General features: G+C 60.2%; 1 protein-coding gene across 1 annotated transcript in view; it reads left to right on the top strand.

Annotated features, from left to right (window-relative positions):
* PPARGC1B (PPARG coactivator 1 beta) overlaps window positions 1-15,411 on the top strand; it is a 47,183-nt gene extending 31,772 nt beyond the window's left edge. The window contains exons 3-12 of the mRNA XM_058035061.1: window positions 4,008-4,217; window positions 5,915-6,025; window positions 6,695-7,727; window positions 8,210-8,246; window positions 8,568-8,632; window positions 9,030-9,777; window positions 10,287-10,362; window positions 11,089-11,210; window positions 11,488-11,642; window positions 13,205-15,411. Of these exons, the coding sequence (XP_057891044.1) occupies window positions 4,008-4,217; window positions 5,915-6,025; window positions 6,695-7,727; window positions 8,210-8,246; window positions 8,568-8,632; window positions 9,030-9,777; window positions 10,287-10,362; window positions 11,089-11,210; window positions 11,488-11,642; window positions 13,205-13,308 (2,661 nt within the window). The 3' untranslated portion in view covers window positions 13,309-15,411. The remainder of the gene's footprint in view (window positions 1-4,007; window positions 4,218-5,914; window positions 6,026-6,694; window positions 7,728-8,209; window positions 8,247-8,567; window positions 8,633-9,029; window positions 9,778-10,286; window positions 10,363-11,088; window positions 11,211-11,487; window positions 11,643-13,204) is intronic.
* Window positions 15,412-16,253: the final 842 nt, after the last annotated feature.

Genomic DNA, 16,253 nt, shown 5'->3' with positions numbered 1-16,253 from the left:
AGGGGCACAGGGAGCCTGGGAGCAGGGAGCACGGAGCTCCCCAGGTACCCCAGGATGGAAGCAGGGGCACAGGGAGCCTGGGAGCAGGGAGCACAGAGCTCCCCAGGTACCCCAGGATGGAGACAAGAGGAGAAGGAGGCTGGGAGCAGGGAACACAGAGCTCTCCCATGTACCTCAGGATGGAAGCAGGGGCAGAGGGAAGTTGGGAGCAGGGAGCACAGAGCTCTCCAGGTACCCCAGGATGGAAGCAGGGGCACAGGGAGGTTGGGAGGAGGGAGCACAGAGCTCTCCAGGTACCCCAGGATGGAAGCAGGGGCACAGGGAGGTTGGGAGCAGGGAGCACAGAGCTCTCCAGGTACCCCAGGATGGAGACAAGAGGAGAAGGAGGCTGGGAGCAGGGAGCACAGAGCTCTCCCATGTACCTCAGGATGGAAGCAGGGGCAGAGGGAAGTTGGGAGCAGGGAGCACAGAGCTCTCCAGGTACCCCAGGATGGAGGCACAGGGAAAGGGAGGTTGGGAGCAGGGAGCACAGAGCTCTCCAGGTACCCCAGGATGGAAGCAGGGGCACAGGGAGGTTGGGAGCAGGGAGCACAGAGCTCTCCAGGTACCCCAGGATGGAAGCAGGGGCACAGGGAGGTTGGGAGCAGGGAGCACAGAGCTCCCCAGGTACCCCAGAATGCAGGCAGGGGGAGAAGGAGGTTGGGAGCAGGGAACACAGAGCTCTCCAGGTACCCCTGGGTGCAGGCAGGGGGAGAAGGAGGTTGGGAGGAGGGAGCACAGAGCCCTCCAGGTACCCCAGGATGGAGGCACAGGGAAAGGGAGGCTGGGAGAAGGGAACACACAGGACTATTAATATCTCCTCCCCAGCTGATTAGTGCTCCATTAATTTGTGCACCAGCTCTAAATGGGGCAAGCGGAGTAAGGCTAATGAGGAGGAGGAGGAGGAGGCTGCTGAGGCAGCCCTCCTGTGCTGGATTATTCACTGGAATCGCAGCCGGGGTGCAGTGTGTCCTGTTCCATTCCTGGAATGCCAGGGCGGCAGTGCGGGGGTCTCAGCACTGGAAAGTTCCTTCCCAGGAGCTGGGAGCAGCCCCTTCACCCTGTTCCTTTAGGATCCAGCCCCTTCACCCTGTTACCTCACAGGAACCAGCCCCTTGCTCTGTTCTCCCAGCTCTGGCAGCCCCTCTGTCCCTGGGTCCCTGTGTTCCTCTCCTCAGCCCTGGGCTGGGATGGATCTGTGCCTGTGTCAGCACGGTGCAGAGCTGGGACTGGGGATGTTCCTGGGGCAGGGGATGTTCCTGGGGCAGGGATGTTCCTGGGGCAGGGATGCTCTGGGGCATAGGGGATGCTCTGGGGCAGGGATGTTCCTGGGGCAGGGGATGCTCTGGGGCAGGGGATGTTCCTGGGGCAGGGGATGTTCCTGGGGCAGGGGATGCTCCTGGGGCAGGGATGTTGCTGGGGCAGGGGATGTTGCTGGGGCAGGGATGTTCCTGGGGCAGGGATGTTCCTGGGGCATAGGGGATGCCTTTGGGGCAGGGGATGTTCCTGGGGCAGGGGATGCCCTTGGGGCAGGGGATGTTCCTGGGGCAGGGGATGTTCCTGGGGCAGGGATGTTCCTGGGGCAGGGATGTTCCTGGGGCAGGGGATGCCCTTGGGGCAGGGGATGTTCCTGGGGCAGGGGATGCCCTTGGGGCAGGGGATGCTCTTGGGCATAGGGGATGTTCCTGGGGCAGGGGATGCTCCTGGGCATAGGGGATGTTCCTGGGGCAGGGGATGCTCCTGGGGCAGGGGATGCCCTTGGGGCAGGGGATGCTCTTGGGGCAGGGGATGCTCTTGGGCATAGGGGATGTTCCTGGGGCAGGGGATGCTCCTGGGGCAGGGGATGTTCCTGGGGCAGGGGATGCTCTTGGGGCAGGGGATGCTCCTGGGGCAGGGGATGTTCCTGGGCACAGGGGATGCTCTTGGGGCAGGGGATGTTCCTGGGGCAGGGGATGCTCTGGGGCAGGGATGTTCCTGGGGCAGGGATGTTACTGGGGCAGGGGATGCCCTTGGGGCAGGGGATGCTCTGGGGCAGGGATGTTACTGGGGCAGGGGATGCCCTTGGGGCAGGGGATGTTCCTGGGGCAGGGGATGTTCCTGGGCAGGGGATGTTGCTGGGGCAGGGGATGCTCTGGGGCAGGGATGTTCCTGGGCACAGGGGATGCTCTGGGGCAGGGGATGTTCCTGGGCACAGGGGATGCCCTTGGGGCAGGGGATGCTCTTGGGGCAGGGGATGTTCCTGGGCACAGGGGATGCTCTTGGTGCAGGGGATGCTCCTGGCACAGGCAGGACTGCTCCATGTCCCTCTGCTCCTGTCTCTCATCTCCTGGAGCTGTAAGGACAGGGCAGGGCTGTCTGACAGCACAGCCAGGCTGGAAGCAGGGAGATGCAGAGGGGACTGGGCACAGAGCAGGCTGGGCAGCCCCTCACCCTGCCCAAGCTCGTGCCATGCCCTGCATGTGCCTGTCCCTGGGGCTGGGGTCTCTGTGCCCTCCTGACCTTTACCCCCTTGCACAGGGAGGTTGTGACCCCCTGGTACCAGCTAATCACCAACCCTGGGTCACATTTTGGGAGGAGGAAGATTTCTATTTAAACAAGGAGATGAGAAAAAAGGCTCAATATTTTCTAACCTGCCCATGAAATAACAACCCTCTGGCTTTTGTGCTGGGCTGATGCTGTGCTTGAAAATGGTCCAGTCCAGCTGAGGGACCTTCATCACGAGATGCATATTTTCCGTGAACTTCCTGGGGAAAAGATAAACAGAAAAGAAATGCAAAAGCCAGGCCGATGAGGAGCAGTCGAGTATGATGAAATGTATCCCACTGAACTTGTATGCACAGCAATCTCGTGCCAATAACAGGAGGAAAAGAAACTGAGCCAAAAATGGAGCATCCTGCTGCCTTTCCCTGGAGCCTGCTCTAGTAACTGCGAGCAAGGTTAGGGCATGGAACAAAAGATGTTTAATTTTCAAACAAGAGGAGAGAAGCGCGGGAGGCTGTGTGCAGGCAGCAGTCCTGCCTGTGAGCCTCACTTTACCCCCGTGCTAATTTTATCCCTGATGGTAGCCCGCCTCTCCCTGGACATGGTTCACATTCAGATTGTCATGGAGGAGGACCAAAAAGAAGGAGCTGCTGGCTCACTCCAGCCGTTCCTCAGCTTTGCATTCTCTCCTGGGCTTCAGCGCTGTATTGCCAGACTGGAAGGAGCTCGTGGGGCTGGGTGGGACTGGGAGGGCACTGGGAAGGCTGGGGGTGCATCAGCAAAGCCAAAGCACAGTGAAAGGAGGGACCCGAGCCAGGCTGGAGCAGTGGGCACGGGGGAGGCAGAGCAGCTCCTGTCCAGGAGTGAGATGGGCCTTGCACTACAGCTCCCCTGACGCAGTTTTGGGTGAACAGCGTGATCTGGGGGTGCTGATGGGAGACTGGGGAGTGACTGGGGCTGTGCTCTGGGCAGGATCTCTCACAGAGCCCTGGGTGCAGCAGTGCAGGAGGGCTGAGAGCCCCTGAGCAGCTGGAGGTGCCTGTGTTTGGGGGTTCTCAGTGAACACAAAACTCAGCGTGGTTCTTGTCACAAGCTGTGGCATCAGGCCAGCGGTGCAGCTTCCCCTGTGCCCTCCTGGGAGGCTGTGCCCTCTTGTCCACTGGGCAGCCCTGGCTGAGCTGACAGCTCTTGCACTTGTAGAGTCAGGAGGATTTGGGCCAGGAGCTTTTTCCTGACAGATCCTTCATCTGCTGCTGTTTGCCTCGTGGTGGGGTGGAGGGGCTGTGGGGAGAGAAGATGCTCTGCTTCATTCTTTTCCTGGTGGGCTGCGGGTGGACAGACTGACACTGCTGTTCCAGGTCTCACAGTGGGGTCACTAGGCAGTGTGGGAGCTGGCGTGGCTCTGCTGGTCCCTGTCCCCCATCCAGCATCCTGGGGACCCTCTGCTCAGCCTAACCCCTGCTTTTCTTCTGTGCTGCTCCTTTCAGATAATAGACAGCGAGAACGAAGCGCTGCTGGCAGCCCTGACCGAGACTCTGGATGATATTCAGGGAGATGACATGGGCCTGGCTGCCTTCAGAACTATGGAAGAGGGGGACACGCTCAGCCCTGCCACCACCTCACCTGCCCCCTCCCCCAAACCCACCGCCCCGGTCACGGGGGGCCCCCCGGCCCCCGAGGGTGATGAGCTGTCTCTAGTAAGAACCCACTTCCTACTGTTTAAGGTGGATTTGGATGAGCCCCAGATAAGCCGGCTGCATGGGTATGATAGGAAGCCAAGGTCTGAATTTTTTCATTCTAGGCTTAAAACTCTCTTTAACCGTCAATACCAAAGCATATACTTGTATTGTATACGTATACATGTTCTGCATCATTGCTGTCACCTCCATCACCATCCTCACGGGAACCAGCTGTGTGTATACAAACCTATCTCTGGGCGGGGTGGGGGCGGGTGCCAGAGGGCTGGGGGCTGCTTTGGCACACCCACACCTGCTTTTAACCCCTCTGCAGGTGTGGGGCTGCCCGGGGCTCTCCCTGGCTCATCCCAGCCCCATGCCCATGGGCAGTGGTGGCTTTTCCCCCGGCTCTGCCCTGGGCCGAGCTCCCTGTTGTCACAAGCTGAGTGTCGGCCCCTGCCCTCGCTGTCAGTGGGAGGGTTTGACCCTCCCTGTGCCTTCCACCGGAGCCCCTCAGGGGCTGTGTGGCCTCCAGTCCCCCCAGCTTTGGTGGCTGGAGCATCCCCCTTGGTTCCCGGCAATAGTGGGGCTCCAGCCCCGCTCCCCTCCCTGCCCCGGGAGCGTTCCCTGCCGTGCCCGGGGGGTTCCCTGGCACAGGACCCCCCGCCTGCCGCTCGCAGCGCCCCCGAGCCCCCAGCCCGGCCCCGGGGTGTCCCCGCGGTCCCAGCCAAGGGGAGCAGTGACATCCAGTGGTGACAGCGTGCATCTCCACCGCGCCCGCCCCCAGGGGTATATATCACACATGACCTGTATGTGTATATATAGGATGTATACGTTGCAGGGGCGGGGGGGAACGGGAGCTGGGCGCTTCCACCCGCAGGAGCCTCTCTCCTGAAGCCTCGGGTGCCCCGGCTGGCATTTCCTGGCCGACCCTGACCCGGGCACCCCTTTTCTATCAGCCCCAAGCCCCAGACCTGTCTCTCCTGCAGCCCCCGGTGCCTACGCAGTCGTCTTGCTGTTGAGCTGTTGTCGCCTCCGGTTATAGCGCCACACGGGCACAATCTCAGTTGTTGTTGCTGGGTGTGGGGTCTGGGGTTTTTTTCCCTCCCCCTGACCAAAATTGGGGTTGAGCAGAAGGATAACGTGCTGGCCCTGCCATCAGAAGGGGTGGCACTGCGGGTGAGCTGGGGAAAGCCCCTCTGCAGCGCCCGTGGGTGTGACACGGTGCTGGGGGAGATCCTGGCAGATCCCACAGGGATCCGCATCTCCAGAGAGCCTTGAGAGCTCGTTAATGAGTCGAGGCCCTGTCTGGATGTTTTGGCTAAATGAGCCTCACACGGGGACTCAGCGAGCTGTCCAAACCCATCACTCACACCAGTGTAAAGCCTCTGTCACCTCAGGGCAGAGCTGATGGAGTGAGAAGTTGGGATGACCCGAGTGGGGCTGTCCCTGGGAAGCAAATTCCCTCCTGCACGCTGCCCCAGCCTGCCTGGGATCCCTGGGCTGAATGCTGTGGGGACACCCTGACACAGCCAGGCACCTGCCCCACAGCCACGTAGGGTGGGAGCTGCTAACCCTGACCCTCCCTGCCTGATGTTTCTTTGCCCCATTTTTGGGTGGGATGCTCAGGGCTGGGTGTGCTCGCACATGAGCCAAGGGGTGCTTTCTCCTGCCCTCGCTGCGATGCCGCCTCCTTTTCTTGCCCCTTCTCTCTGCAGCTGAAGAAGCTGCTCCTGTCTCCGTCCCCTCCGAGCTGCGAGGCCCAGCGGGACGGGAGCGCCCGGCGCCCGGGGACCCCAAAGTGCCGGCCCCCTCGGCCCTGCACGAAGGTACACACAGCTCCCGGGGGATGGCCCAAAGGATGCTGCTGGGGACTGTGAGCAGCCTCTGGGCTGGGCAGGGCGTTGGGAACAGGCAGGCACTGTCACCCACAGTGCTCCCATCCCTGTCTGATGCAGTCTGGGCTCTGCAAAACTTTAGACTCTGTGCTGTGCTAAGAAGCACCTTGATGTCACTTGAGCCCAGGGGGGTTTGGCCTCTCCCAGCTTCTCTGAGCACCCCTTTGTGAAAGCCCCGTGTGTTCCATCCTTGGTCACCCCCTTGCCCCCCTTCCTGCTGACTCTCAGCCCAAGCCAAGGCCTTTGGCCAGGAGTCACTGCCTGTCGTACTGCAGAGCCCACCCCAACGCTTGAGCTGATCTGAAACCCGGCAGAAGGTGCCGTGAGAGATTTTCCTGCTTTGTTAATGGTAATTGTGCAGTGCATTAGGCCTGGCCAATTAGATTGTGTGGGAAGAGCAGCAGATCCCTCCTGGGGAGCGGGAGCATCCTTGCCTGCAGGAGGGGCAGCCCTCGGGGCACGGGGCTGACCCCAGGGAGGTTGGGGTGCTGGTGAGCCACAGCTGGGGGGTGTGAGGGTGTGGGGGGCTCTGTCAGCCTCCTCTCAGTGGCTGGGGGGCTCTGGGCTGATTTTCTCCTTTCTCCTCTCTCCTCTCGGAAGGTGGAGGGTCCCCGGGACAGGAGGGCGAGCGTCCCGCAGGCACAGAGCCGCAGCTGCACGGAGCTGCACCGGCACCTCACCTCCAGCACCTCCTGCTCCCAGACCAAAGCCCCCCAGGCGCCCGAGGAGTGCCCCGGCGGCGGCCGCCACCCGTCCCCAGGTGACTGCGCCCAGCACGAGGACGACAGCGACTCCAGCGAGGACTCGCTGAGCTCCGGGGACTCGGCGGAGGAGGGCCCGGGCCCCCAGTTCTCCTGCGAGGGGGAGCTGCACTCGGTGCTGGAGCTGATCCGCTACATGCACACCTACTGCCTGCCGCCCCGCAAGCTGCCCGCCCGCGACCCCGCCGAGGGCCGGCCCCAGCCCTGCGGCAGCCCCTACAAGAGAGCCAAACCCGACTGTGCCCCCGGGCAGGGCCGGCCGGGCTGCGCCTGGCAGGCGGCCGGCAGCTGCAAGAAGCCCGGAGCGTCCTTCTCCATCCTGAAGGAGCTGCTGGCGCGGGACCTGCTGTGCGACGTGAGCAAGCCATACCGCCTGGGCAAGCCCGTGTACGCCGCCCTGGCCCCGCCGCCCGGCTCCGGCTCCCCCGTGCCGCCCGACGGGGAGGATGCCGGCGGGACTCGCACGCCCAGGGGCAGAGCAGAGAGCGGCGAGCCCCGGCAGAGCCCCGAGGCGGAGGCGCCGCGGGAGCTGGGGGCCCTGGAGGACGATGCCGGGAGGCAGGAGGGGAAGGCGCCCCGCAGGCAGGACAGCGCCGCGTACGCCGTGCGCCGCTCCAAGAGACTCAACCCCGAGCTCGGGCACTGGCTCTCCTTCCTCGAGCAGCCCCACGCCGAGCCCTCCGTGCCCCTGGGCTGCAGGGAGGCCGCGCCCTGCCCGCTGCTGGAGGGGCTCTCTGCCGAGGAGCCGGCGGCCGAAGTGGAGGTGGGGGGCACGGCCCCGTCGGCAGAGCCCCAGCCCCTCTGCCTGGGCTCCCCGGGGGACGGAGAGGTGGCCACGGAGAGCCGGCGCTGTGCCCTCCTGGAGCAGACAGGTGAGGGGCCTGGCCACCGTCACTCTGCCCACTGTCCCTGGTGTGCCCGTGCTGCCCGTGCCATCCCTGCCGTGGGCCGGTGATGCTGCCCGGGTGCTGGGCGCTCAGCTGGCAGGAGAGCTGTGAGCAGCCCCCTGTGCTGCCTGGCTGTGGGGTCCCGTGCATGGGCAGCTGGGGATCTGTTCTCTTTTGGGGTGCTTTTTCAATCCATGGGCATCTTCTGCCTCGGTTTGCCTGTCCTTGTAATGAGGTGGAAGAGTTGGTGTGGCCATAACCCCGCAGGGACCAGGTCGCCCCATCCCTCCAGCTTTTCCCCTGGGTTTGGGCTCTGGGGTTCAGCTGCAGTGGTACCCCAAAACCCCAGCAAGTTGCAAGTGCAGGAGTGGCTCAGCCCTGCCAGTCCCTCTCAGGTGGGCAAAGCCCTCAGTGGGCACTGCAGGGGTACAGCCCCACTGGTAACCTGCTTCTCTCCTGCCTTTCAGAAACACCCAGGTGTCTCACGCTGTCCTTGGCACAAACGTAAGTGCAGGTGGGGCTGGATGAACCATTCTGGGGCTGGGAACTGCCTGGAGTTGTGTGGCTGGGCAGGGCCCCTGCTGGCAGCACAGGGAGCTGTGTTTGCAGAGCACAGGGTACGAGGAGCTGGGAGAGTCCCATGCCCAGGGCAGGGCATTTTGTGTGTGCCCTGGAGCTGCTCACCCCACTGCCCTTGCGGGGTTACTCTGTCAGGCACCAGCCAAAGTGGGAGGGTTCACTTGTGGGAAGGCTTTTCTCAGCTTGCTTTTGGGTTTTGGGACTGTGTTCACCTAAACACTTTCCTGGTTTTCTGCTCTTCTCCAGTGACCCAGCCTTTGGGAAGAGAAACTTTGAGCCAATGCTGACTGTGGAGCTGTGTGGGACAGCAGGTAGGATGTGCTTTGAATTCTTTAGTTTTGTAAAAATGTACTCTAGGAGGGGGCTCATTCACCCTAAATTCAGACTGGAGTCATCATTCCAGCCTACCCAGCCAAGGGGGCACCTTCATCCCATTCACACTGCAGACGCAGGAGCCTGCTGTGCGCTGCCACATCCGAGCACCAGGAGCAGCTCAGGGGAATGCCTTCGGGGTGGGAGGAGCTGTTCAGGGGGGCCCTGCATGAGCCAGGAGGGAAGGGAGAGTCCTCTGCTCCCCATTGGGATCAAGGCATCCTTCCTGTTCCCCCAGGTGCCACTGGATGAGGCTATGGGGGCAGCCAGGACTGGGGTGGGGCAGGGCAGGCCGGAGGGGCAGAGCTGACTGCTGCCCTTCGTTTGGGGCTCCAGGTCTCACACCGCCCACCACTCCGCCATACAAACCCGCCGAGGAGGACCTGTACAAGCCAGACATCCCGCAGGAGGCCGGGAAGGAGGAGGGGGTGGCCCCCAGCCCCGGGGACGCGGCAGCCTCGCGGAAAGCGCCCAGGAAGCACCCGGAGAGGACGGAGCTGTTCGCCCACCTGAGCCGGGCGCGGGCGCTGCCCGAGCAGCAGGGCGTGCTCAAGCGGCCCTTCTCCCGCTCCTTCGGGGACCACGACTACTGCCAGGTGCTGAAACCCGAGCCTGCCCTGCAGAGGAAGGTGCTCAAGTCGTGGGAGCCCCCGAGCCAGGTGGAGACGGAGCACAAGAGGAGGGTCCCGGCCGCCCACTACCAGGGGCTGGAGCTCGGCAAGGACGCGGGCACCGAGATGCTCTGGAAGGACGGCGTCAAGCAGCTGAGAGACCAGGAGATCAGAGCCAGCTTAACAAAGCACTTTGGCTTTCTGGACAGTGCCCTCGACGATGAGGACATGGTCTTCTGCAAGACCCCCGAGTACGACACCGTCTTTGAGGACAGCTGCAGTGAGAGCGGCTCCCCCGTGGAGGAGGATGAGGAGGAAGAGGAGGAGGAAGAGGAGGAGCACAGCGACACCAAGCTGTGCCTGAGGAGAAGCGCCCTTTCCAGGGGCAGTTTGCATTACTGCTCCCGGAGCAGGTCTAGCTCGGGCTCCTCGTGCTGCCGGTCGCGGTCACCTGCCAGCAGACGCACCTTCAGGTACGGGCACACCTTCAGGGGACATTGGCACTGGTCGTGTCCCCTGAGTTTTCAGTGTGGTGCAGGGCACTTCCAGTGCTCTCTGCTCCGCTGGCACAAGTCGTAAAGATGCTAATTAATGAAAGAAAACGTGTGAAAATAATTGGTGCTGCAAGTGGTAAAGATGTTAATTAATGAAAGAAAAACTATGAAAATAATTGGTACTGCATCAGTCACCGCTGCCAGTGTCAGCCATGGCCTGAGGAAGCAGTGGAGGACTGAAGCAGCCAGGGGGTTCCATGGGTGGCAGGGCATGGGCAGGACCCAGGCCTGGGAAGGGGCAGGTGCTGCCTGGGGACACCCTGGCATCCATCAGAAAACACTTTGCAGTGTCCTTTTCAATGGGTCCAGACCCCAGTCTCTCCTGTGTCTCCCAGACACTCCTGTGGGTGTCTCAGCTTCTCACTGATGTTTGAAGCTTTCCCAGCAGCTCTCCCGGCCCCGGGCTGAGCTCCTGTCCCTCCCTGCAGGTGTGAGAACGGCGAGCAGTGTCAGGGCGGCAGCGGGCAGCGGGGCCAGCTGAAGAAGAGACGGGAAAAGGCCATTGTAAGTGAGGGGACACAGCAAGGCCAGCCCTGGGCTCATCTCCTGCTCCCAAAAGCAGCAGTGGAGCCCATTAGCCCTGGCTGCAGCATCCTTTGGTGCGAGGCCAGTGTTAAACAAGGACAGGGGCTGGTGGGGGGAGGAAAACCCAACGTGCAGCAGGAGCCGCCAGCGATTGGCCACACACGGAGTCCTTGGCACAGGGATGCCCAGAGCCTCCTACGCTGGTGCCTCAGTGCACTTGGCTCTGGCAGTTTGTGGGGTGAACTGGGGAATCCCTGATGGCACAGATATGGCCCTGCTGCATCCTCGTGCACCAGGAACCTGTGGGCACATGGAGGGAGCTGGGAGAGGAGTGGGCACATGGGAGAGTAAACTGGTGCTCCCTACTGCTGTGCACACACACTCACTCACACATGCTGCTTTGGCACTTCTTCCTGCAATGCAATTGGATTTTGCCACTGGCAATTCTTGGGACTGTATCCCACATTTGCCAGGAGAAGCTGCAAGAATGCAGGAGAATTTTAAAAGAGAAAAGGGGGCAGTGGCTGCTCCAGCCTGGTTATGGCTGTCCTGGGGGTGACACTGTGACCTGGCTCCAGATCCTGGAGATGTCAGGCTGTGTCCATGGCAGAGTTTCCCAGTGCTGGCTGCAGGGGCTCCGCCACAGCCCATCAGCAGCACAGAGGTGCAGGGTCCAAGCCTGAAAGCTTTTGGTTGCTTTGGCAGGGGGAAGGCCGGGTGGTGTACATCAGAAACCTCTCCAGCAGCATGAGCTCCAGCGAGCTGAAGAAACGCTTCGAGGTGTTTGGTGAAATCGTGGAGTGTCAGGTCCTGACCAGGACTAACAGGTGGGTGGGCAGTGAGCTGTGGCTCAGGGCTCCAGCAGCTACAGGCAGCTCCTCTCCTCAAAGCCCACAGCACTGCCAGGCAGTGCCACATCAATCCCCTGGGTCAGCCGAGCTTGGTCTCGGTCTCGGTGCTTTTGTCAAGGAGATTCAGTGTGCCCAGAGCTCCAGGGGCATCTGTGGGATGGAGGAGTGGGAGAATGATGGGCCAGGGGTGTAGTGCTGCATCACAAGGGCTGTGGGGCTCATCACATCCTGAATTCTCTCTCTGGTTGCTCAGGGGGGAGAAGTACGGCTTCATCACGTACCGCTACTCCGAGCACGCCGCCTTATCGCTGAAGAACGGCCCCTCGCTGAGGAAGAGGAACGAGCCCTCCTTCCAGCTCAGCTCTGGTGGCCTGGGGCGCTTCTTCTGGACCAGATACGCTGACCTGGGTGAGGAAGCAGCAGCTGCTTTGTCTCTTTTATCAGCACAGAGCTGTTAGAGCACTGGGCACCGCTGAGCCCTGGTCACGCAGGGATCCCCAACGCCTGCAGAGCCTGCAGGAGAAGCCCACTGCCTTTCCTATGGCTCATGGGACAGGTGGGTTGGGGAACTGGGGAGAAGGAAAGAAACTGGTGTGAGGCCTCAGGGTGTGCTGGCTGCAGAATGTATCATCACAGCCCAGAGTGTTGGGTCTCAGCGGAGCGCAGCCCATCTTGTGTCTGCTGAGTTTCTGCACAGTGCTAGAGGCTTTCCAGCAGAAAACTCCCTTCCCAGGCATTAGAGAAGGCAGTCAGCAACATTTCATTAGCCCAAGAGGTGATGTGGGTGGTTTGCTGCTCTGCAGGACAGATTCACCAGGCTGCACATGCACTCTGGAGCCAAAGTGACAGCACTGAAATGTGCTGTGCTCGCATTAATCCTTTCAGTGCCTCGGCAAGGTCTCAGGGACTGTGTCACCAGGGCTGCAGCCTGAGCTGAGGGCCAGGAGCCAAACCCTGTGCTAGTCGTGCAAGAGAAATGTGTCCTGGGCTTTGCCCAGCCCTCCTTGCTTCAGGTGTTTCACCAACATTGCATGTTTATTTCTGTACCCTCTGCAGAGGCTGAAGGGTTCTGGATATCACTTGATGAGTGAAGGACTGAGGTCCAGAAAATAAAGCCCCAAGTCTTGACTTACCTCCAGATGCCCCATCTGATTCAAGTACTCCCTGATTTTTTTATCACCTTGCAGTATCTGCTCTGCTTAGAGCAGCCATCCCTTGACTTTGATCGTGGGCACAAATGTCCCGTGTTCACCTAAATAAACCCCAGAGCCTCCCATTTTGGACACAGAGAAATTAGGAACCAGATAGCACCCTGTGAGGAAGATGGTGACCATGCAGGGCTGTGGGGAGGGGGGCCAGAGCTGTCCTCCTGCCTAAGAGAAGCCCTGAGTGCTCCTCACCTGACTTCTGCAGAGCCATCAGTCACCCCCTTCCTGCACAGCCCAGCTCATCCCTAAAATCCTGCTCCTCCTGGTACAGGGTGAGAAGGGGAGCTCCCAGGCAGAGGGGAAATGCAACCACACCATTCAAAAATACACACCCAGAATGTTAAGCTGCTGTGAAATTCGGCAGCCTTAGTTCTGCTGTGTGCTGAATTCCCTGGGCTTTCCAGGGGCACTCTGTGTTCAGCTCCTGGCACAGGGCTGGCAGTGGAGCAGGCTGGCTCTGCCACCAGCACAGCTCCCATGGGATGGCCCTGTGTCAGCCCTTCCAAATTCAGCTGCACACAGGAGATTTTTTCACCCCTGGCAGTGAATGCCAGTGGTGTGTGCCCTGCCCAGCCGGGCCTGGCTGCAGCCCCCCTGCCCCAGCTCTTTTCAATGTCACCATCACCGCTGTGCCCAGCCTGGCTGTGCAGTGGCAGGGCAGTGAGAAGTGCCCTGCTGTGCCTCAGTTTCCCTCCCCACGAGGCAGAGAGGACGCTGATCCCCCTGCCTGACCCGGCTGTCCTCTGTCCCTGCCATCCCCAGATTGCGGCACGGACGAGTCGTCCCCAGCTCCGGTGAAAAGCAAGTACGAGACCATGGATTTCGACAGCTTGCTGCAGGAGGCCCAGCTCAGCCTGCATCGGTAACAGCCTTAACCTTGGAGGAATACCTCAATACCTCAGTCAAGGCACTTCCAATATGTTTACGTTTTCAAAGAAATTATTCAGTCTATGGCAAGCGAGAGAGCGAGAGAGAGCGAGAGCACGCCCGCAAGAGAGAGAGACTGCTGTCCCCTGATCGATGTTTACATTGAACAAAGCTGCTTCTGTCTGTGAGTCCCCATGGTGTTGATGTCTCACTGCCACACGTTAGTCCCCCCTCTGCTTCTGACTGGTTGTTTTAGGGTGAGCCTAGGAGCCCCCCGGCCCCTCTTCCCCCTCCCAGCCCTCCCCATGCTCCCACCGTGGAGTTGCAGCTGTGTTCACCATAACATTTTTTTGTCCGTAGTGTGTGATGATGAAATTGTTCATTGTGAATAGAATCAGGATTATAAACTAATTTTTAATAGAAGAAGAGAAGAAAAAAAAAGTATATACTTAAAAAAAAATGTATTTATGGCTCAGATGTACTGTAATTCAGATTTATTGTACCGCTTCCTTGATTTTTAACTATGCACTGTAATGAGGCACTTGCCACTCAGCAAATGGGGGGTCAGAGCAGTCACAGAGCTGACATTCCCCTGCCTCCCCTGCTGGCAAACCGGGGTGCTCGGTGCTTGCCCCGGGGTCACCCACTTTGCTGTCAAAGCCATTCTTCGTGCTGGCGTGGCCCGAGCCCCCAGCATCACCCCCATGCTGAGCTGGGTGCTGGTGGATGATGGATGCAGCTTTGCAGGCTGCAGAGGCTGGGAGAGGGATGCAGTGCCTGCAGCCAGCGCTGCTCTGGCCTCCGCTGCCTTTGGAGCCAGGAGAGAGGGGCTGGGGGCTGCAGCCAGCTGGGCACATGTGTCCTGCTGGCACAGCCTGGGGCATGGATGTCTCCGGGCCATGTGGAGGAGCTGGCTCCTCTCCAGCTCCTTGGATGGCTGCGAGACTGGCCAGGCCCTGTGGCTTGATCCACACTCGCTTCCACACCCTGCAAAGCAAGCGGGGCGAGAAGACCTGTGTGTGCTTCCCACTGGGCAGCCAGCCCAAATCCAGCCCAAAGTAAGGCCAACCCCAAGTGCGGAGAGGTGGGGCGGGCACAGCACCCACACTGAGCACCCACACTGAGCACCCCCAGCCCCCTGCCCCGTAGCTGATAAGCCATACACGTCCCAGCACCCACCCGCACCCCGGATCCGTCCAGCGCCCCGGGGCACAGCTCTGCCTCTGGCCAAGGGCCCTCGGCGCTGGACTGAAGTGTAAAATGAACTTGAGGACTTGCCCTCCACGTGTGGGTGTGGTGGGAAGGGGACACAGCCCCCACCAGCCGGAGCACAGCCCACCACCAGCCGGCCAGAGGCGCTGTTTTCCCAAGGGAGCGGGAACCTTGCCGCTCCTCAAGCCATCGCCACCTTCTCCTTTTATTTTTGAGCCCCAGAGACCACTAGGGATTCAGCCATCCTCTGTAGATAGAATATTATAGCCTTAACTCTGCCAATAGATAGATTAGAGTCTCCTGGGGTCTCCCCTCCCCACGCCCTGGGGGTTTCACCCCCGGTTCCCTGGGTATGTTCCGTCCTGCAGGGAGAGCGACCAAAGCCTGGGAAGTGGCACAGGATGCGAGGCCAGGAGCCGGAGCCGTGCCAGGGTGGGCCCTGGCAGGAGCAGGAATGCCGGCAGCGCCGACACCAGCACAGTTCCCTGGCTGTTCCCTCGGGAGAGCCGTGGTTCTGACAACACCAGCCCGGCAGCGCCGGGGCCCGGGGCCGCCGCGGGGTCCCCACGCTGCCACCGGTGACCATCGCTGCCAGGGAACAGCCCTGGTGCCATTCCAGCCTCAGCAGAGAAATCTGGCGCCTCTCCCACCCCTAAATCCCCCGTTCTCATCCCACCTTAGCAACCACGAGCAGCTCTGGCCGAGACTGAGCATCTGCTATTGGCAATTGCCTCATTGTAGCTTTGCCTTTTTCTGTCCTAGTATTTCCTCACGATGATGATGTTTACATGTGATTGCTATAGAGCTTATGTAGAATGTATATAGCGACACATTTAGGGTGGGTAGTACTGTCCTGTGCTGTGCTGATGTTTTTCAGAAAACGATCAATCCAAAAGAAAAAAAACCAACAAAAAAAAAAAAAAAAAAAAAAGAAAAAAAGAAAGAAAGAAAAAAAGAAAAGCAAATAAGTGGAATTCTTCCATCTCCCACTCAGCTGGGGGCACCCGTGGCTGGGCCCCGCTGGGGATGCATCAAGGGTGGTGGAGGGGAAGGGTTAGTGCAGAGCTGGGGGGCTCCAGCCCACGCCAGGGGATCAATCAGTCACTTCCCAGCACTGGTTTTGGCAGACCCAGCCCCAGCATTTCCCAGTGTTTTCCTGTGGCTGGGTGCCCTGGGTCGGCCCCAGCCCAGCTGCTGGGTCCTGAGGCCGGTGCTGGGGAAGGGAAGGGCTGGTCCTGCACAGAGCTCATCAGTACTGCAGCCCTAGGGTAGGAAGAGATGCAATAAGTGGTCTTTGTGGTGCCTGAAGCCTATAAGTGGGGTTGGGTTTTCTTTTTTTTCTTTTTTTTTTTTTTCTTTTTTTTTGTTTGGGCTTTTACTTTTTTTCATTCACTTGGGATGATTTGTTTTCCTTCCTCCCCAAAAAAATCTTTCCAGACTTATGCACTATGCTTAGAGCCCCTTGGGCTGTGTGCTGCCTGCCCTGGGGCTTCCCCCACCTCTTAGGACTGGGTGAAAAATAAATTTCCACTTGATTTTTTTTTTTTTTAATTTTGTGGGGTTTTTTTTGTTTTGTTTTTTTTACCCTAAAGGTGTCTTTAGCTCACAGTGCTCGAGTCTGCAGGAAGGTGGGTCGGGCACAGGGGCAGGTGAGAGCTCCCTCCTGAGCTGCCTAAGGTTTGCATGCTGACAGGGAAATGGGGCAGGAGCAAAGCAATGCCCAGGCACTGCT

The sequence above is a fragment of the Melospiza georgiana genome, chromosome 15 (assembly GCF_028018845.1).
Source record: "Melospiza georgiana isolate bMelGeo1 chromosome 15, bMelGeo1.pri, whole genome shotgun sequence".
Classification (NCBI taxonomy): domain Eukaryota; kingdom Metazoa; phylum Chordata; class Aves; order Passeriformes; family Passerellidae; genus Melospiza; species Melospiza georgiana.
This window is presented reverse-complemented; position numbering and strand designations above follow the sequence as displayed.